The sequence below is a fragment of the Rhamphochromis longiceps genome, linkage group LG6 (assembly GCF_057381845.1).
Source record: "Rhamphochromis longiceps isolate RC_006_pf linkage group LG6, R_longiceps_female_GT1.1, whole genome shotgun sequence".
NCBI classification, from domain to species: Eukaryota; Metazoa; Chordata; class Actinopteri; order Cichliformes; family Cichlidae; genus Rhamphochromis; species Rhamphochromis longiceps.
In genome coordinates, this window is record NC_140562.1 from 14,204,876 (window position 1) to 14,221,588 (window position 16,713).

The 16,713-nt window shown below is 39.2% G+C and overlaps 3 protein-coding genes across 3 annotated transcripts in view; 1 reads left to right on the forward strand and 2 right to left on the reverse strand.

Annotated features, from left to right (window-relative positions):
• LOC146667659 (very long chain fatty acid elongase 4-like) overlaps positions 1-16,713 on the forward strand; it is a 35,163-nt gene that overhangs the window by 7,688 nt on the left and 10,762 nt on the right. The window lies entirely within an intron of this gene.
• LOC146667660 (very long chain fatty acid elongase 4-like) lies at positions 1,750-3,535 on the reverse strand. Its single transcript, XM_085408799.1, has 5 exons — positions 3,531-3,535; positions 3,210-3,418; positions 2,296-2,423; positions 2,059-2,145; positions 1,750-1,882 (listed from the first exon to the last, which is right to left on the reverse strand). Exons 1-4 carry the CDS (start codon positions 3,533-3,535, stop codon positions 2,095-2,097), a joined length of 393 nt encoding a protein of 130 aa, XP_085264925.1. The 3' UTR covers positions 1,750-1,882; positions 2,059-2,094.
• LOC146667661 (beta-1,3-galactosyltransferase 5-like) lies at positions 6,722-14,052 on the reverse strand. The gene is made up of 2 exons (XM_085409313.1): positions 13,853-14,052; positions 6,722-8,375 (listed from the first exon to the last, which is right to left on the reverse strand). Exons 1-2 carry the CDS (start codon positions 13,894-13,896, stop codon positions 7,274-7,276), a joined length of 1,146 nt encoding a protein of 381 aa, XP_085265439.1. The 5' UTR covers positions 13,897-14,052; the 3' UTR covers positions 6,722-7,273.

The following is a 16,713-nucleotide window of genomic DNA, read 5'->3' on the forward strand; positions in this document are numbered from 1 at the left end:
GTAGTTTGATACTGTCGTTACAGACAAAGCAGATGTTTAAAGCCTTTGAACGCTCATTTAAAACGCGCTCATTCTCCTTATCAGCTGGAAACATTAAAGCCGTAAAATGACTTTTTCAAACGGATAAAAACTATTGAACAGCAGCAATGATGAGCCTGTACCAGAATTTGAATGTACATGTGTTGAAGGTGCGGGTCTTGTTGAATTATTAAACATACTTTCTTTAATTTTTCGAGCCACAAAAACAACAACTTTTAATTTTCTTCTGCTTGAGTCTCGGCCTCGGGTAGCTCTACTTATCATTGCTCAGTCAGTTGTCTGTTTGTGCTACTTTTTCAAGGAGCAGCGGATTATTGGTAAGGGTGACTTTATGTGTTTAGCTACTTAAGTGGAAGTACTGTGGATAGTTTTACCTTACATACATAGATCTACCAGTACAGCTTCTGAGGTAACTGTTTACAAAATGTTATAATCTATCCACAAGTTCTTTGCAATTTTACATTGATAAACATTATCCTTAACACATTTGACCCGCATAAAGTGCTATGGCCATCACACTGTCATTTAGAATTGTTTAAATAACTCGTGTCTTAAGTCCTTCCATCAAACAGAAAATAAAAAAATAAATAAAATAAAAAAAATAAAAAAGTCGCATGGATCACTTTATATTTCTAACATTTTGTGATATAAAGTCGTTCATAACAAACTGAAAGGCTGGGAGTTTAAAATGCAAACCGATGGAAGCAGCAGTAGAAGACTATAATGTCACAGAGCACACGGTGTCTATTATTGTGTAGACAATTATAAATAAGAGCTTAATAAAGATGCTTAATTTCTTAAGAAATAAACAGGTGGAGGGATCTTTATCAAAAGTGGATGTTGCATCTGTGGCTAAACCCCTGTACCCAAAAACTTTAAAAATCTACTGTGTGTGAGGCTGTGTAAGTAAAGCTTGCCCTTCACACCCGTGTGTAACAAACCATTTGTTGGGGGTTGTGGATTTGACACCTCAGCATTGTGAAAGTGGGGAAACATGTTTCTGGCTGTGCATAAGATTTCTGCTTACAACTTAGAATCTCAGTTCTAAATGAAATTCAGATGTTTTTTAAGTATGGCTAATGTATTAATTGACTTCTAAGGCACGCACACACACACGCACACACACGCACACGAACAACAACACCAACACAGAGAAGAAGAAGAGGGGGTCGGCAGACTATGAATAAATCTACATACTCTGATATATGGTATGTGTTTTATAAAAACCTACTCTACACCAGCTGAGGAAGTAATTAAACACAATGTTTTGCCAAGTTTCCCCTCTGGGAAAAAGTCTGTCTTCATTTATTCAGTTATTGTACTAATGTATGCACATTTCTATGCTATTAAAGGTACTGAAAAGCTTTACTTACACAATACTTTGGGTACTGAGTTGACTTACAACAAAGATTATGCTGAAATGCTGAAAAAAAAAAAAAAAAATATATATATATATATATATATATATATATATATATATATATATTATAAACTATATAAATAAAAAGTACTTTTAATAAATTCAATTATTTTTTCACATGAAAACAATATTTATATTAATAAATTCTCGTTTAACAGAAATCTCTGATAATGTTTGTGGTGTCAGCTTTTTCCTTTTCAAACTGTGCGAGAGAAGAAGTATCTCATGACATTCACGCCTAATGTGTTCAGCATATTCTGCACAGTCTGCATCGTCACTGGTACCTGTTTAAGGCTGACGGGGGGTTGAACAGCAGGCTCTGGACACGGACCCCAGTGAGGAACCTGAGCCCTGATGATGGGGAGGGTGAGTGCAAACACCAGAGCCAAAGGTAGCTTCATGGTAAAGATGTGGCTTTATTACCTAAAGAGAGTATGAAAGAAAAGCAGGTAAGGTAACACAAACCAAAAGAAACATGGCCAACGCAAACAAGATTACTGCTACATCAACTCAGGCAACATTTTTCTTGGCAGAAATAATCTAATATTAACTAATTTATAGTTTAATCCTTCGCATGTATCTCCACAGATTTCTCTTACCTCTGTGTTCCAGTGGTTCAGATATGTGCTCTGTCTTTAGAGATAGAGAGACAAGGCCGTGTGACCGATGGTGACATGGAACTGAATCTGAGCCCCAAAGAGAGAATAAGAGTTATGCTTTTGCACCATATTGTGTTTTCACCGTTCTTTCATAGCAAGAAGAATGATTTTCAGTCAAATGATCCCTACAATCAGTATATTTAATTTCAAAATCAGCCACCCTGGAAATCAACCTACCATCTGGATAATTGTCAGATACTTCTTCCACCACAGGTACTTTTGGATCTTAGGTCCACAGGAGGCAAGACTGTAATACAGGTACATCAGGACATGGATCATCGCATTCATATGTGCACCAAAGAATGCTGCAGTAGAAGAAACAATAAGTTTTTAATTTTGTTCTGCTTACTATAGTTAAAAAAAATCTTAAACTGAGTTGCTCTGAACTCCTGCTGTCTGTATCCAATAAAAAGACAATAGTTGAGGGGGTGGGAGATACAAACAAGTGTAGGTCCAGGGGCCCATGAATCCAGATTAAACTATCCAAGCTACATATGACGATACTATGCTTGTGGGTTTCAGTGAAATTTGTCATCTAGCTTCTTCATCAGTGTTCAGACTCAGTTTACTCTCAGTCACAATCATCTACTTGCAAATATACATATAGCTGCACCTGTGTTTACTAATTAGCAAGTGATAGCGTGTTATCATGCTAAATACATACTGTGAACATGATAAACATTGTACCCAATAGTAAACTTCAACGATTAAATGCTATTACTCTCAACATGTTGCCTTGTTGGCATTAGCACTTAGCTCAAAGTGCTCCTCTGCCTGTGGTATACCTTTACAGAGTTGCTAGCATGGCTGTTAATATGCAGATGCATATTATAAAAAAAAAAAAAATAAGCTCAACAAACAACAATAATGAATACATTAACCAGTAGTGAATAAAAGGTTTATAGACAAGTAGCTCCACATGTTTGGTTTAGCTTCCTGAAGCATCCACCAAGGCATTTGTGTCTCTTCCCAGCCCTCACCCAGTATAAACCACAAAACTACAGAGCCGGTGAAGGCTTTATCAACAGCAATGCTGATAAATTCATATATATATCATATAGCTGATGTCTGCTGTGTTGTAAGCTACTCACACTGTCCTCCTGCCACCCACTTGATGCCAATCCACCAGAGCGTGAACATGGAGCAATGATGGTAGACGTGCAGGAAGGTGACCTGGTTAAATTTTTTCCTCAGGATGAAAAACACAGTGTCCAGATACTCAATGCCTTTGGAGATGAAATACCTCCACAGAGCTCCTGCCACCTGACTCCCGCAGAAATAAAGAAGGGGAAGAAAAAGACTGTTAACATATGAACATATATGATCAAGAGCTACATGTGTGTGAACTCTGATTTTGGAAATCCTAACCTCGACCCGAGACTGACTCACTTGTGGTTTCTGTTTCAAACTACGTCATAGAGCAACAGGAAGGAAGGTGAAACTGAGCACCATTCAACTCCGGCTTGTACTTTTTTCTGATAACAGGCCCGTGCTCTAAATGTATGGATGCCTCTCATGTTTCTAAAAGCTCTCTGAGTGACGTGTCCCTGGCAGGCTGACTGTAATTTTCTGAACCATGGGTACAGTGGAGAATTATTAACAGGTAGGGATCTGGTTCCAAGGAAACTAATTATTGTAGACACAAAAGTCTTAAGATAGTAAGTTACATAAACAGCTGAAGTCCCACTACTATATTCAGAGTTTATCTATGCAAGCGTGTGTGTGTGTGTGTGTGTGTGTGTGTGTGTGTGTGTGTGTGTGTGTGTGTGTGTGTGCAGTCGGGAGAGTTGGGGTATCCAATTTCCTTTTTTTTGAATGCCTTCTTGTGAACGCTGTCTGTTTTCCACATTCTGCAACGGTAAAATACGACTTAGAGGCGGATATTTGTTTTACCAAATGGACAATTGCTGTTGACAAAACTCGCCTCATGGTTGACTCTGAGAAAAAAACTCTTTCCCACAGAGGGGAATAAACTTATTCGAATATGAGCTTTTTTCCACTAAGACTTGTTTTATGGGGAGATGTACGAAATTATTTACCGGGTTACAAGCAATGATAATATCGGATGTTGACTCCTCAGCGTCATCATTTTCTATCTATTGAGAAAACTTATTGTTAAAGTATTGAAGAAAAAAAACTCCTCCTTGACCCGCGGTGGGTGTGTGTGTGTGTGTGTGTGTGTGTGTGTGTGTGTGTGTGTGTGTGTGTGTGTGTGTGTGTGTGTGTGTGTGTGTGTGTGTGTGCCTTCTGTTTTCCGCATTCTGCAACGGTAAAATACGACTTTGAGACGGATATTTGTTTTACCAAATGGACAATTGCTGTTGACAAAACTCGCCTCATGGTTGACTCTTTCCCACAGAGGGGGGTGCTTTAATAAACTTATTCGAATATGAGCTTTTTTCCCCGCTAAGACTTGTTTTATGGGGAGATGTACGAAATTATTTACCGGGTTACAAGCAATGATAATATCGGATGTTGACTCCTCAGCGTCATCATTTTCTATCTATTGAGAAAACTTATTGTTAAAGTATTGAAGAAAAAAAACTCCTCCTTGGCCCGCGGGGTGGGTGTGTGTGTGTGTGTGTGTGTGTGTGTGTGTGTGTGTGTGTGTGTGTGTGTGTGTGTGTGTGTGTGTGTGTGTGTGTGTGTGAGTGAAACAAGATCGCCTGTCGCTGGTTTCTTTTTCAGTCTCTCAAAAGGAAAAGTAGTATTCACTAAGGGATAGTTATTCGTTTTTTACACATAGGCAGCCTGTAGGTTACAAGCGGATAGAAAGTTCTTCTTTTCATCACAAGCTATGGTGTATCTTAAAGGTTTTTTTACAGCGTCTGTATTATAGGAAAATAAAATACTATTGAAATCTCTACAGGAAGTCACTCTTTATTTCCATTACAAACGCCGGTGCAGCTTAAGAAAGTAAAATTACATCCGCTCTGTCTCTCTATACATCACAGAATCATCTGCTGCATCACCGCTGTGCTTAGGGAACATGACGCAACAGGTCTGAAAATGACTAGACACTTCTGGAGTATTCCCGGTAGGGTCATAAGGTCCGGATCGAGGCCTTCCATAGTAAATATGCTGTATTTGAATATGTCATATTCAAAGCCTTCTTCTTTGGGAGAGCAGATCTCATCGGACACAGGAACGCTGCGGGGCTGCAGAAGGAAATCCATCCTGCGTCTGGGCCTTAGAAATTGTGACGGACTCCACCTCTCTGCTTTTTTATTCCCCTCCAACAGATGGCGCGCTTCCGGAGGTTTCCCCCCTCCCTCTAAAAACTTTTTTTCCCAACAACAGATGACGCGCTTCCGGAGGTTTCCCCCCTCCCTCTAAAAACTTTTTTTTTCCCAACAACAGATGACGCGCTTCCGGGGTTCACCCCCCCCCTTCTCAGGATGCGATTCGTCACGCGGGGGGTTTCCCACCCCCCTTCTCCGGATGCGATTCGTCACGCTCATTACACGCTTCCGGGGGGGAGGGGCGGGAGGTCAAAAGGTCGTGATTAGGGCCATCAATCACTTCGGATCAAATTTTGTCATAAGCTGTATGGGATTATCTCTCTCTCCAGCTTTGTGTCTTCTTCCATTCTAGCTGACGTCCAGGACAAACTGTGTTCTTTTTCAGCTCCGTACGAAGTGCGTAATAATTTCTCTGAATGCGGGGCGATTCTGTTTTTTACAGAACAGTTGGCAACTCTACTAACTAACTTTATGAATAAAATAAAGTTCACTGTCAGCAACATCATAGCTCCCATAGTACGCAGTACAACTTATTGTAACTGTAAAAAGTCAGCACAACGAAAATAAACTCCACCTAAACTTGGTTTATATCTGACCCAGATAGACTGCAGGTCATAACTTCTTACCTGAAGTTCAGTTCACCTGATACTCGGACCGGCAGCTGCCTCGGGTCTCTCCTCCTCCTGCCTCCACTCTCCCTCATCCACCTGCTGGCCTCTGTGGCAGCTCCGCCACAGCCACCAAAAATTTGGTTACTGAGTTACTTTTACATATCGGCCAGCATCTGGCCAATCCACCACCTTTCATTGTTTATACCATAAAAAAAAAATTTTTAAAAACGAAAAATCGCCATCGGCCCACCGGTATGCCCGATGGCCAGTCCAGCTATGATGTGGCCATTACATTTTTGGTTGTCTAGACCAAATCACAAAATTTTGCTCTACAAGGGCCTGATATCAACTTATGAGGACATTATACTGCCTCTGTTTCATCAAAATTTAAAACAAATATCCTCATATGTGGCTCTCATTTTTCTCAGAAACAAAAATTCAGTTTAAAAAAAATCTGGTAATTCTTTGTTTTTACATTCATCGGATCCCAATATGCCCAAATACCAAAGAGAAATTAAAAATGCATGCCATGGAAGAGTTTGGGTCTTAGGAGGTTAAGATGTGCAGTGAACCTTGGCTGTTTTGAGTCTTTGCTGTCTGTGTGTCTTATTTCTGGTGGGAGAGATAAGGACACAATGGGAACATAACAGATGTATGCAATGAGAGATGAATACAATTGAAATAAAGAAATAGTCTAAAAGAATTGAAATTGCTTTGCAGATTAAAACAATCTGAGGCACTATAGAGAAATATGGATTCTGTAACTAGTATCTTTCTGTATGTCAGAAACTGTCCTCTAAGGGCTTTTAAGGATCCCAGATTTGCCAGTGATAGAAAACAAAACAGGACAGTGCTCTACTGTGGTATTATCATAGACTCTAGTATGTGAATGGCGTTTCTCACAACATTCAAGAGAACACTGAAAGGTTGAGGTTTTGGAAAAACATATTCATTACATTCAAATGAATAAGAACAGTCCATTTAATTAAATGTACTTTAATATGTAAAATAAACCTTATAATCTTTTAAAATATTTACACCTTTCATTAGCAGTCAATTTAATCTTTAACCCCAACTGTATTATTTGTAAACGCATTTAAGTAACCTCAGCATTCTCACATAATAATCACACATGTAAAAGTGCACCCCAATGAGACCTGGTAAACCTATAAAACCTTGAAGCAATTGTTCACCTTCACCTTTCCAAACAAGTAACTCTAAATCACATTTAAAAAAATAAATAACTTCGGTAGTTTATAACAATCTATAAATACATTAAAACTCTAGCATAAAGCTAAGGTGTTAAGGACAAGGTGGCCCAGGCTTTTTCAGGTCTGTCCAATAATCCAGCAGCTGTTTAGAAGAACCAAGAATGTATGTAATGACCTTGGAAAATTCACAGCGATTATATGCATAGTTATAGGCCTTGAACTGGGAGGGTGTTGGTGGTGCTGTGAGGGCAAGTCCAAGCTTTTTCATGCACATCCCAATATAAGCATCCTCAATGTTAAAGGGTTTGACTGACTTTGACATTTCCACATATTTCTCTGGAAGATCATTAGAAAAGACATATCCCATACCCAGTGTGTAGGTCGGGTATTCAGGCTCTGGATACAATTCCTCAGGCACATACCACTTGGAGTTCTTGGAACGAATGACTGGTCTGTTCCACATAAGCATCCCTGTCAGGTAGTTGGTCTTGGGGATGCCCGGCTGTTTTAGCATGATTACTAGATTGTCAACATTCAGAAACATGTCAGAGTCAATCTTCATGGCATAGGCTGCTGCAGGGCAGTGTGTACTTAGCCAGTCCATGATCACCATGGTTTTGATTGTTAGGTTTAGATAACTGTCTGTGAAGTCACTCTGGATCAGATCATGGTGCTGCAAATTTTCCTGTTTGAGCTTCTCAACATCATCTTCTCTAGAGACACCCAACATAAATAAAGTGAGTACCACCTCACCCTGAACTATGTTTTCTTTGCCCCATGTCTGGCGGATCGCGTCCCGAGCTGCCACATTTTTTGGTTCCACTGGAACCATGAGAACCAGGAATGGGATCTTGTTCTTGCAAACCTCTGTGTTATCCATAAGAAAATGGTAGTTGCGTGGATAGGCTTGGTGGTACTGGAGGGAGGTAGATCGCACAGTCGAAGGTTCAGTGGTTTTGTTTAATATAACTTTGTTTTTGGGATGAATGCGGTAAGCAGGTGCATTAACCCTACTGTTCTGGTTTAAAAACCACTGGTATTGTTCCTGCAGTGGGAAGCTCTGCCATAGTGACAGCGGGCGGCTGGACAGGGTGTAACACAAGCCTAAGGCCAAAACACAAAATAGAAGCAGGAGCTGAAACCAGGAATGAAATAAGATCTTCTTCTGTGGAAAGATGCTCTGGACAAGTTCCCTAAAAAGACAAGAAAGATAAAAGTGGTGAGTTATATCATCTTTCTTTGCCATTGTTAACAAAGTGTACAGCTTCACAACATTTGAGTTAGAGCTGAAAATCTCTAAGCTCACTGATACTGAAGATTTATGCTTCAGTGGGAAATCTGCCTCATATCAACACTCCTCTGAAATCCTGCGCTATAACCTATGGAACAACTTGATATGCACCTCCTTAATGATGTAAGTACAATCCAGGTGAACACAGCCCACAGCTATTGTGTTCAGCCTCTTTAGTACTGCCAATTTCTGTTGAATGTTTCCAGCTACTTTTTTGAATTTATCAGTGAAAGATTAACAATCATTACCTCAGTATAGGGAACAATATTTATAGCATCAATATAAGGACTCACAAATGGCAACAAATTCCTGGAGGCAGATAATACAGTCATGATAACACTTGAAAAACAGGCCATTTCTTTGTTTCATCAGAAGTCACTTTGACCTTTGTTGGAAAACGATTGTTTGCGCAGGTTTTATCAAAGGGTCTATAAAGATTTTCCACATTTTTTTTTTGTAATGATAGCACTGAAACTGAGTCACGGATGCCTGTTTAGATTATTTTCTGTCACCAATGCCTTGTGTGAAACTTTTTCTGAGGTTTTCTCTCTGAGCTATTGAACTTGTTATTACCTGTAGGGCTTCATATTTTGTTTATCAAATGTGTGTTGTGAAATTTGCATTTGAGTTCTCATCTCTGCACTCCACACTTTGTGACATCTAATGGTGACCATAGGTGGAAAGTTACAAAGTACAAATACCTACGTTATTCTACTTTAGTAGAAATTTTAGGATTCTGTACTTTATTTGAGTATTTTAATTTCTGACAACTTTTTTCTTTACTCTCTACATTTTTACATAAATATTTATGCTTTCCACTTCTTATATTTTCTAACAGATTTGTTACTTCGGGAATTTAAGTGGGGGAAAGGAGTGTAGGTCTAAGTATGTTGTGTTTGTGATACATCAGAATCTAGTGCTACAGAAGGGGGGAAGCATGAAAGGAGTGGCATTTTTTAAGTGTTAGGTCATTTCAAATGTAATGTTTCTATCAGCTAAACAAACATCAACAATCACACAAACTGTTTGTCTGCATTTTGTCACACAGTGTGTTGCCAGGTAAAGGTTCAGCTGCTGTATTTCCAGGGAAAGAAAAGAGAGAGCACTAACTTCACTCAGTGATGGAGAAAGATGTAGGAAAACAGAAAGAACAGGAGAGGAAGATGAGAGGTTATATTTAAAGGTAAGGGCAAATTAACTGCAAATTTAAAGCTTACATATGATGTCATCATTATCAATCACATTGATAAATTACGTATATTATCACATGTTTTATATATAAAGCTAAGCTGTGCTAACTCCTGTTAGCTGTTATTCAAATGTTGCATGTTAGTGGGTAGTTATATTATGTATATAAATATATAGCTTAATTTGAATTGGTGTGGTGGATTCACAGTAAAGCACTGTGTTGGATTGGTGCACAGTGCAGCATAGGGATGGGTATCGTTTAGGTTTTATCCGATACCAGTCCCAATCCGGTACTTTTGAAATGGTGCCAGTGCTTAAACGGTGCTCGAACCGGTGCTTAAAGAATCAAGAACACAAACTTTGTCCAAAACCTCTCATGTTTAGCTGTTTTTTGTAAAAAGATAACAATGTTAGCCTTTTCTGCAGCTATAGGGGATTTATGGTATCACTCTTGGCTGGAAGCAGTGCTTAAACAATGGAAAAAACACAAACTTTATCCAAAAACCTCTCATGTTTAGCTGTTTCCCACATTTTCTTTGGTCATTTTAGCCTTTTTGGCCAGGGTGAAGGGAGTATCTGCCATCAAACAAGAAGACAGCCGCATGTAACTACAACGGTGTTTGCTAGTTCACCTTACATGCATTAATTTAATAACGTGGTTACACACGAACAACATTAAGCTACTGACCCAGAGAAGAACGGCTGCTGCTGCCATCATCATCCGTCATCATTTCTGCTACACTGACAGGGCTAGGGGCCAGGACTCTCCTCTTTGGGTTCATGTTGCTAACTCCGGGTCCGATAACAGGCACCACACCCGCAGTAGATATGCTCGGTGTGAGGTCCTGCAGCAAGCTATCAAATACGGCGCATTTCTCGGCTTTTAAAAAAATGCTATACGTCACCAGGTGTTTCATCAGATTCGAGGTGTTACCTCCTTTGCACAGTATCACCGTATCAACATAATACCACTTGCTGCAGGCTGCTGAGTTTGCCCGCCTACTACGCTTGCAAAGGTAAAATGATTGGCTAGAATCCAAAGTGTATGACATCTCAGGGAAAAAAAGCACCGAAATGTGCGCTGCTTTTCGGTCTGGTTACTACCGTTTATGTCAGAACCAGTGCCGGAACAGGTGTTGTGCCAAAAAGTGATTGTCTGCCAAAAACTGATTTCCGGTATTTGCCAAAAAGCGATTGCTCATATTTAAAGTGCTATAAGTAACTTGTTGGGCTATAATATGTTAAACATATGTCAAATGCATCCCTTATGGATGACATAAAGTCATCTTGAGCCACAAACAACATTCGTGTAACAAGATACAAGCCGCAATCAGTTTTTGGCAGCGACTTTTATATAACCTTTATTTATGCAGTAAAAAAAATCTCATTAACATTAAAAATGTATTTTGTAAGAGTAAGTTGCCCAACAGGACAGCAGAAACGGCAGCAAATATTACAATAGTTCTGTAAAAATATTTTAAGTGGGGATAAAGGACCGGATTGGTTATAATGTAAGTACAAGTTGTAAAGATACTTAAAAAACAGATAATTTTTTAATTCTTTATGTAACCCCTTTGTATCCCCTGTTCACTGAAGTCTATTTACGAACATACGTAAAGATATTACACATAAAAAAATACACAGAAACACTGGAAATCAGTTTTTGGCAGACAATCACTTTTTGGCACAACACCCGGTACCCATCCCTAGTGCAACAGAGCTGAATTAGCATTTAATCTGACTGGAGTATTTTTAAACCTAGGTATCTCTATTTCTACTTAAGTAAAGAAAGTCTGTGCTTTTGCTACTTCTGAGGTTGACGCAGTTTCCAAATTACTTCAGAAATTATTTCTAGTATTGTTATAGTAGTGTTAATGATGATCTGGAGGAAGGAATCAAAAGGTATTTTTCTGCCTCCTCAACATTTTTATTTAATGTATGCTGCGTGACAATGGATGCCATCTATCAACTGGAGTTGATAATTTAACACTTATTAATGCTAACTAGGTGTTAAGAGTTTATATACTAACTCTCAGAGTATTCTAGTTTAACTACATAAGAGATCTTCTAATTAATTCTTAAAAGTTTGAATTTTACTCTTCTGAACTTCTAGAAATTCCTTTGGAAATAAACATGTATTACAAAGAGGCAATGGTTTTTGAAAAACATTTATTTTTGAACTGTGCACTACAATTTCAAAACATTTTCTGAAACATGTAACAATATGGAGCAATGTACATGTTCTCACTTTCATTAGAATATTGTTTATCAAATGCTCTGACATAGATAAATGCAACAGCATGCTCATTGTTCTTTTCTTCAATGGAGGAAGTGATGAATGTCCTCCATTCATCACTTCTGCTTTCCCCCATATTCCACCTTCACAAGCATATCCTGTGTGGAGATTCAATAAAAATTAGTTGTGCACTAATTAATTGCACAAATAATCTTTTGAGCTGTAACTTGTATTTAAAGGCAATATTCTACCCGAACATGTTTGTTGAAATGGTGCTCTCTCAAACAACTGAAGAACACAGACAACAGTTAATGGTGAACTAAATTTAAAAACTCAATCTTTTTCATTTTTACCTAAACCGTGTGCACAAAACTCTGGAGGGATCTAAACGTACAACCCAGTCAGGACGTCTGCAACTGCTGTTTGCTCGGTTTTTTTTGTGGGAGATCGTTTTCAGGCTTGAAGTAGCACCATTATACCAACATTTCACAATCTAGATATTGTTTTAGGTGTATTTAAGTTAACCAAAAACCTGACTGAAAATTCATATGCAAGCTTTTTTTCAAGGCTGTACTATTTGCCCGCAGACAATATATTTCAGCTAGCTAAAACAGATTATTATGCTATCAGCGAGCAACATGGCTAATGCCTTTCACACAGCTTTGTCTCAACTCCAAAAAGCCACAGAAGTAAAAGCTCATAATAATAATTGAAACAATCTCACAAAAAAACGACTTACCAAGCATAGCAAACGGCTTCACTTCAGCTTGGATCAGAATCTGTGGTACTGCGGGCGGAGTCTGTGAATTTACTCTATTAGTGTCATAGCCCCTCTAGGAGTTCGGAGTTAAGAGGTCAAGAGTTAATGTTAACATTGTAACACCTCCAGATTTGAAATAGAAACACTCATTTTTAACACTCGATTTTAACTACTATCATTTTACACCTCAGAGTTACATTAAAAGAATGTGACTCTACTTAGAGTAAAATTAACTCTACTTTTGCAAGAAGTCTACTAACACCAAAACATTTGACACTTTTGAATTTGCTGTGGCCTATAATCCTATACGATTAAACACTGGTTTCTGTTTCACCAAACCTGTTTGCCTCACTCCACAGCAGTAGAGCCACACCAGCTTGACTCGTTTTATTTTCTCAAGTAATACTGCTCATATCTGTAATTCTAATTCCCCAAAAGTTTTCCATTGTACTTAAGTCAAGCCAAGTGGATAGTAAAGACTCTGTATGCGCAGCATTGGAGTTCAGGGAATGTTTTATTTGCACACTGCCTTTTGTATTTTATTATTTATTTTGTTCTGTCAGCCAGACTGATTAAACAAATTGCATTTTAATAGTCTACCCATTGTGTTCACTATGTTTTGTTATACTGATGTGTATACAAACTTGCCATGAAAAATCAGTTAGATGCAAGTCACCAATCATTAATCATCAATCATTTCCAGCTCAGAACAAGACGGTCAACTTTGTCTAACTTACCAGGAAGAACAATAGCGTTAACACACCATCAACAATAAAACACACAAAAGACGTTAAATAACATCTTTAAAAATGTTAGTTTTCGTTTGTTTTGTTTTGTTTTCTAATCATTCATTGACACCGAAACTGTTTCTTGCTTTTAAATAAGTTGAAAGTGACTTCAATTAAAGAGTTTTGTCTGTCAGGTATCCAGTATTCAAGTAGAGAAAATGTATAGCTTATATTATCGCATAAGTCAGCTTCTCCCCGAACGCTAACATTTAAGTTTAATCAGTTAAACTTTTTAATACTGATCTTGTCACTTTTTTCATCACAAAAAATGGAATCAAATATGAATGAAAGCTAAAGAATAGCGACTAATGCGTCCCAGAATGATGAATTCAGAGCCTTTACATGCTGCTGCTTTTCAGGAAACCAAAGCTGAGTTTTGGTTTGGAAGCAGTTTGATAAGTTCTTACCTCTTCGTTCCATTTGCACCTGAGCCAGTGTCGGAATCCCCCATGATCGGCCCCGATCCTTCTTTTCGTGATTCCTTGTTCTCTTTCTTTCTTCTTCGCTTCAGCCACAAAATCCAGCGATTATTTATTTAAGTGGCTCACTTAAGGTGTTCTATCCATTAATGTTTCCAGATAAATGAATGAAGCGACTTCTTTTTGTCTTTTTCCTTTCATTGTGTGTGATATAGGATAAGTGAGAGAAGGAGGGAGGCGCAGGAGGAGACTGGGGAGGGAGAAAAGGGGGAGGAGAGAGACGGGACACGGGGGGGGGGGGGGGGGGGAATTATAGCTTGTAATTTTCCCCTAATTAGAACCAGCTCATCTTTCCACTCAAGTTAACTGTAATCTGAAAATTTACTGCATGTGGTCTTTTATGGTATTAAAATGGATGTCTATGGGAGTAGGAAGGGTCTTAACCACAAAAATTGTGCGCATGGGAGGAGACGCATTCTTTTTAATATTGAAGGAGTCAGCCGAGTATTGACAACTTTTACGCACAGCACTCTACACCCTAACCCTCTACACCGGCACTGTCAACTGCCTTTTAACGGCTGAGGTGCTGTGGTTCCTAGAAGCCCGGAGAACTACTCTCTTGTAATTTCTTTAACACTACATAAAGAAATTTCAAGAAAGCTTGCCTAAGACAGCTCGGGCTGTGTTGAAGACTTAAGGTTAAAATCGGGTCGCAAATACCTAAATAAACATTGACTTCAAAGCATCTTTGAATTGCACAACTATTCTTTTGTGTATGTTCTATTTGTTTGAACACTAGTGTTTGTTCAGTACAAGGGCGTAGATTTGGTTTTGGCATTGTTGGGGACGGATGATTCAACCACCGAACCCTGCCCTGTTTCTTTTTTTTTCTTTTTGTCTTTGCTTCTTAATAAAAAAAAGGAGAAATATACTTGCCTACATATGTTATTCTACATGCTTTTAAACCATTTAAAATTACAATTCATAGTTTTATATGGGAATTATATAATGTTAAGTTACTATTAAACAAATGACTGACTAAGTATTTTATACTTTAGTTTACTTCAACCATATTCCATATAAATCAGATATCATACAAAAATAAAAATACCTTAAAATACAGTCATGACAATAAAAGAATATGACTTTAAGGACTTAACAACATTACTTCAGTTATACTACACCAACATCTCTTATAGAATAGAATAGAATTCAACTTTATTGTCATTGCACATGCACAGGTACAGGGCAACGAAATGCAGTTTGCATCCATCCAGAAGTGCTTTAGTGATATAGATATATTACAATATATATTAGCAATAGTATAGATATGTAAGTATATTACAGAAATGGGTCTATTATGGTATGTTATAATGTACACGGTATGAAGTATGTTGTGAATATTCTATAACTAAGTATGTAAAGGCTGTAGTGAGTACAAGCTATGTACAGGCTATGAACAGGATATAAATATGAAAAACTATACAGAATATGAAATAAATAACTTTACAGAAATCTGAGATATACAGCTATACAGAAATGGGAACTATGCAAGTTGTAAACAGTTGTAGGATTAAAGATTATTGAATGTACAGAATGATTATTTACACAGAGCTATACAGTAGTGCAGTTAAGATAAGTGAGGGTGTAGATAGTTTCTACAGAGGCTATATAAAGTGCTAGTGGTTGTGAGTGGTGGTTCACTCCATGTTATTATTGTGTGTTTGAGGGTACAGTTGTCCATTGTGGGTGTGTGTATGTTCAGTCCATGAGTTTAATGTGGGTCAGATGTCAGGAGGCAGAGTTCAGGAGTCTGACATCTGTGGGGAAGAAGCTGTTCCGGTACCTGGTGGTCTTAGTCCGGAGGCTCCTGTGGCGCCTCCCAGAGGGCAGGAGGGTGAAGAGTCCATGTGATGGGTGACTGGGGTCTTTGATGATTTTCCCAGCCCTTTTCAGACACCGCTTCCTGTAGATGTCTTTTATGGCAGGAAGTGGTGCTCCGGCGATGCGCTGGGCAGTTTTCACGACCCTCTGCAACGCCTTCCGGTCCGAGGCAGAGCAGTTCCCGTACCAGACTGTTATACAGTTGGTCAGGATGCTCTCGATGGTGCAACGATAGAAGTTCACCAGGATGTCTGAGGACAGGTGGTTCTTCCTCAGGGTCCTCAAGAAGAAGAGGCGCTGGTGAGCCTTCTTGACCAGCTTGGAGCAGTTGGTCGTCCAGGTGAGATCCTCGGAGATGTGGACTCCCAGGAACTTGAAGCTGCTCACACGCTCCACAGCCGTCCCCTTAATGTGGATGGGTGGATGTGGGTCAGCATTCCTCCTGTAGTCCACGATGAGCTCCTTGGTCTTCTCGGTGTTAAGCAGCAGGTTGTTTGTGTCGCACCACTCAGCCAGACGATCCACCTCCTCCCTGTAGGCGGCCTCATCGTTGTCACTGATGAGGCCAATCACCGTGGTGTCATCTGCAAACTTAATGATGGTGTTGGAACCATCAGCAGGTCTGCAGTCGTGGGTGAAGAGGGAGTAGAGGAAAGGGCTCATCACACAGCCTTGTGGTACACCGGTGTTCATTGTGATGGTAGATGAGCAGTGGTTATCCAGCCGGACATGTTGGGGGCGGTTGGTCAGGAAGTCCAGTAACCATTTGCAGATGAGGGAGCTGATGCCCAGGTCTGTCAGTTTCCTGATGAGTTGTGAGGGGTGGATTGTGTTGAATGCTGAACTGAAGTCTATAAACAGCATTCTGGCGTAGGTGTTGTTGTTGTCCAGGTGTGAGAGGACAGAGTGCAGTGCGATGGAGACTGCATCCTCTGTGCTCCTGTTCCGGCGGTATGCGAATTGGT

Bases quoted from the DNA above. Each gene is read 5' to 3' on its own strand.
- LOC146667660 (XM_085408799.1), bottom strand. The intron at 2,424-3,209 runs GTGAGTAGCTTA...CTTCTACTGCAG, and splicing joins GTGGGTGGCAGGAGGACAGT to CATTCTTTGGTGCACATATG. The intron at 2,146-2,295 runs GTAGGTTGATTT...TTTGGGGCTCAG, and splicing joins ATCTGACAATTATCCAGATG to ATTCAGTTCCATGTCACCAT.
- LOC146667661 (XM_085409313.1), bottom strand. From the start codon at position 13,896: ATGGGGGATTCCGACACTGGCTCAGGTGCAAATGGAACGAAGAG. The intron at 8,376-13,852 runs GTAAGAACTTAT...TTGTCTTTTTAG, and splicing joins GGTGCAAATGGAACGAAGAG to GGAACTTGTCCAGAGCATCT.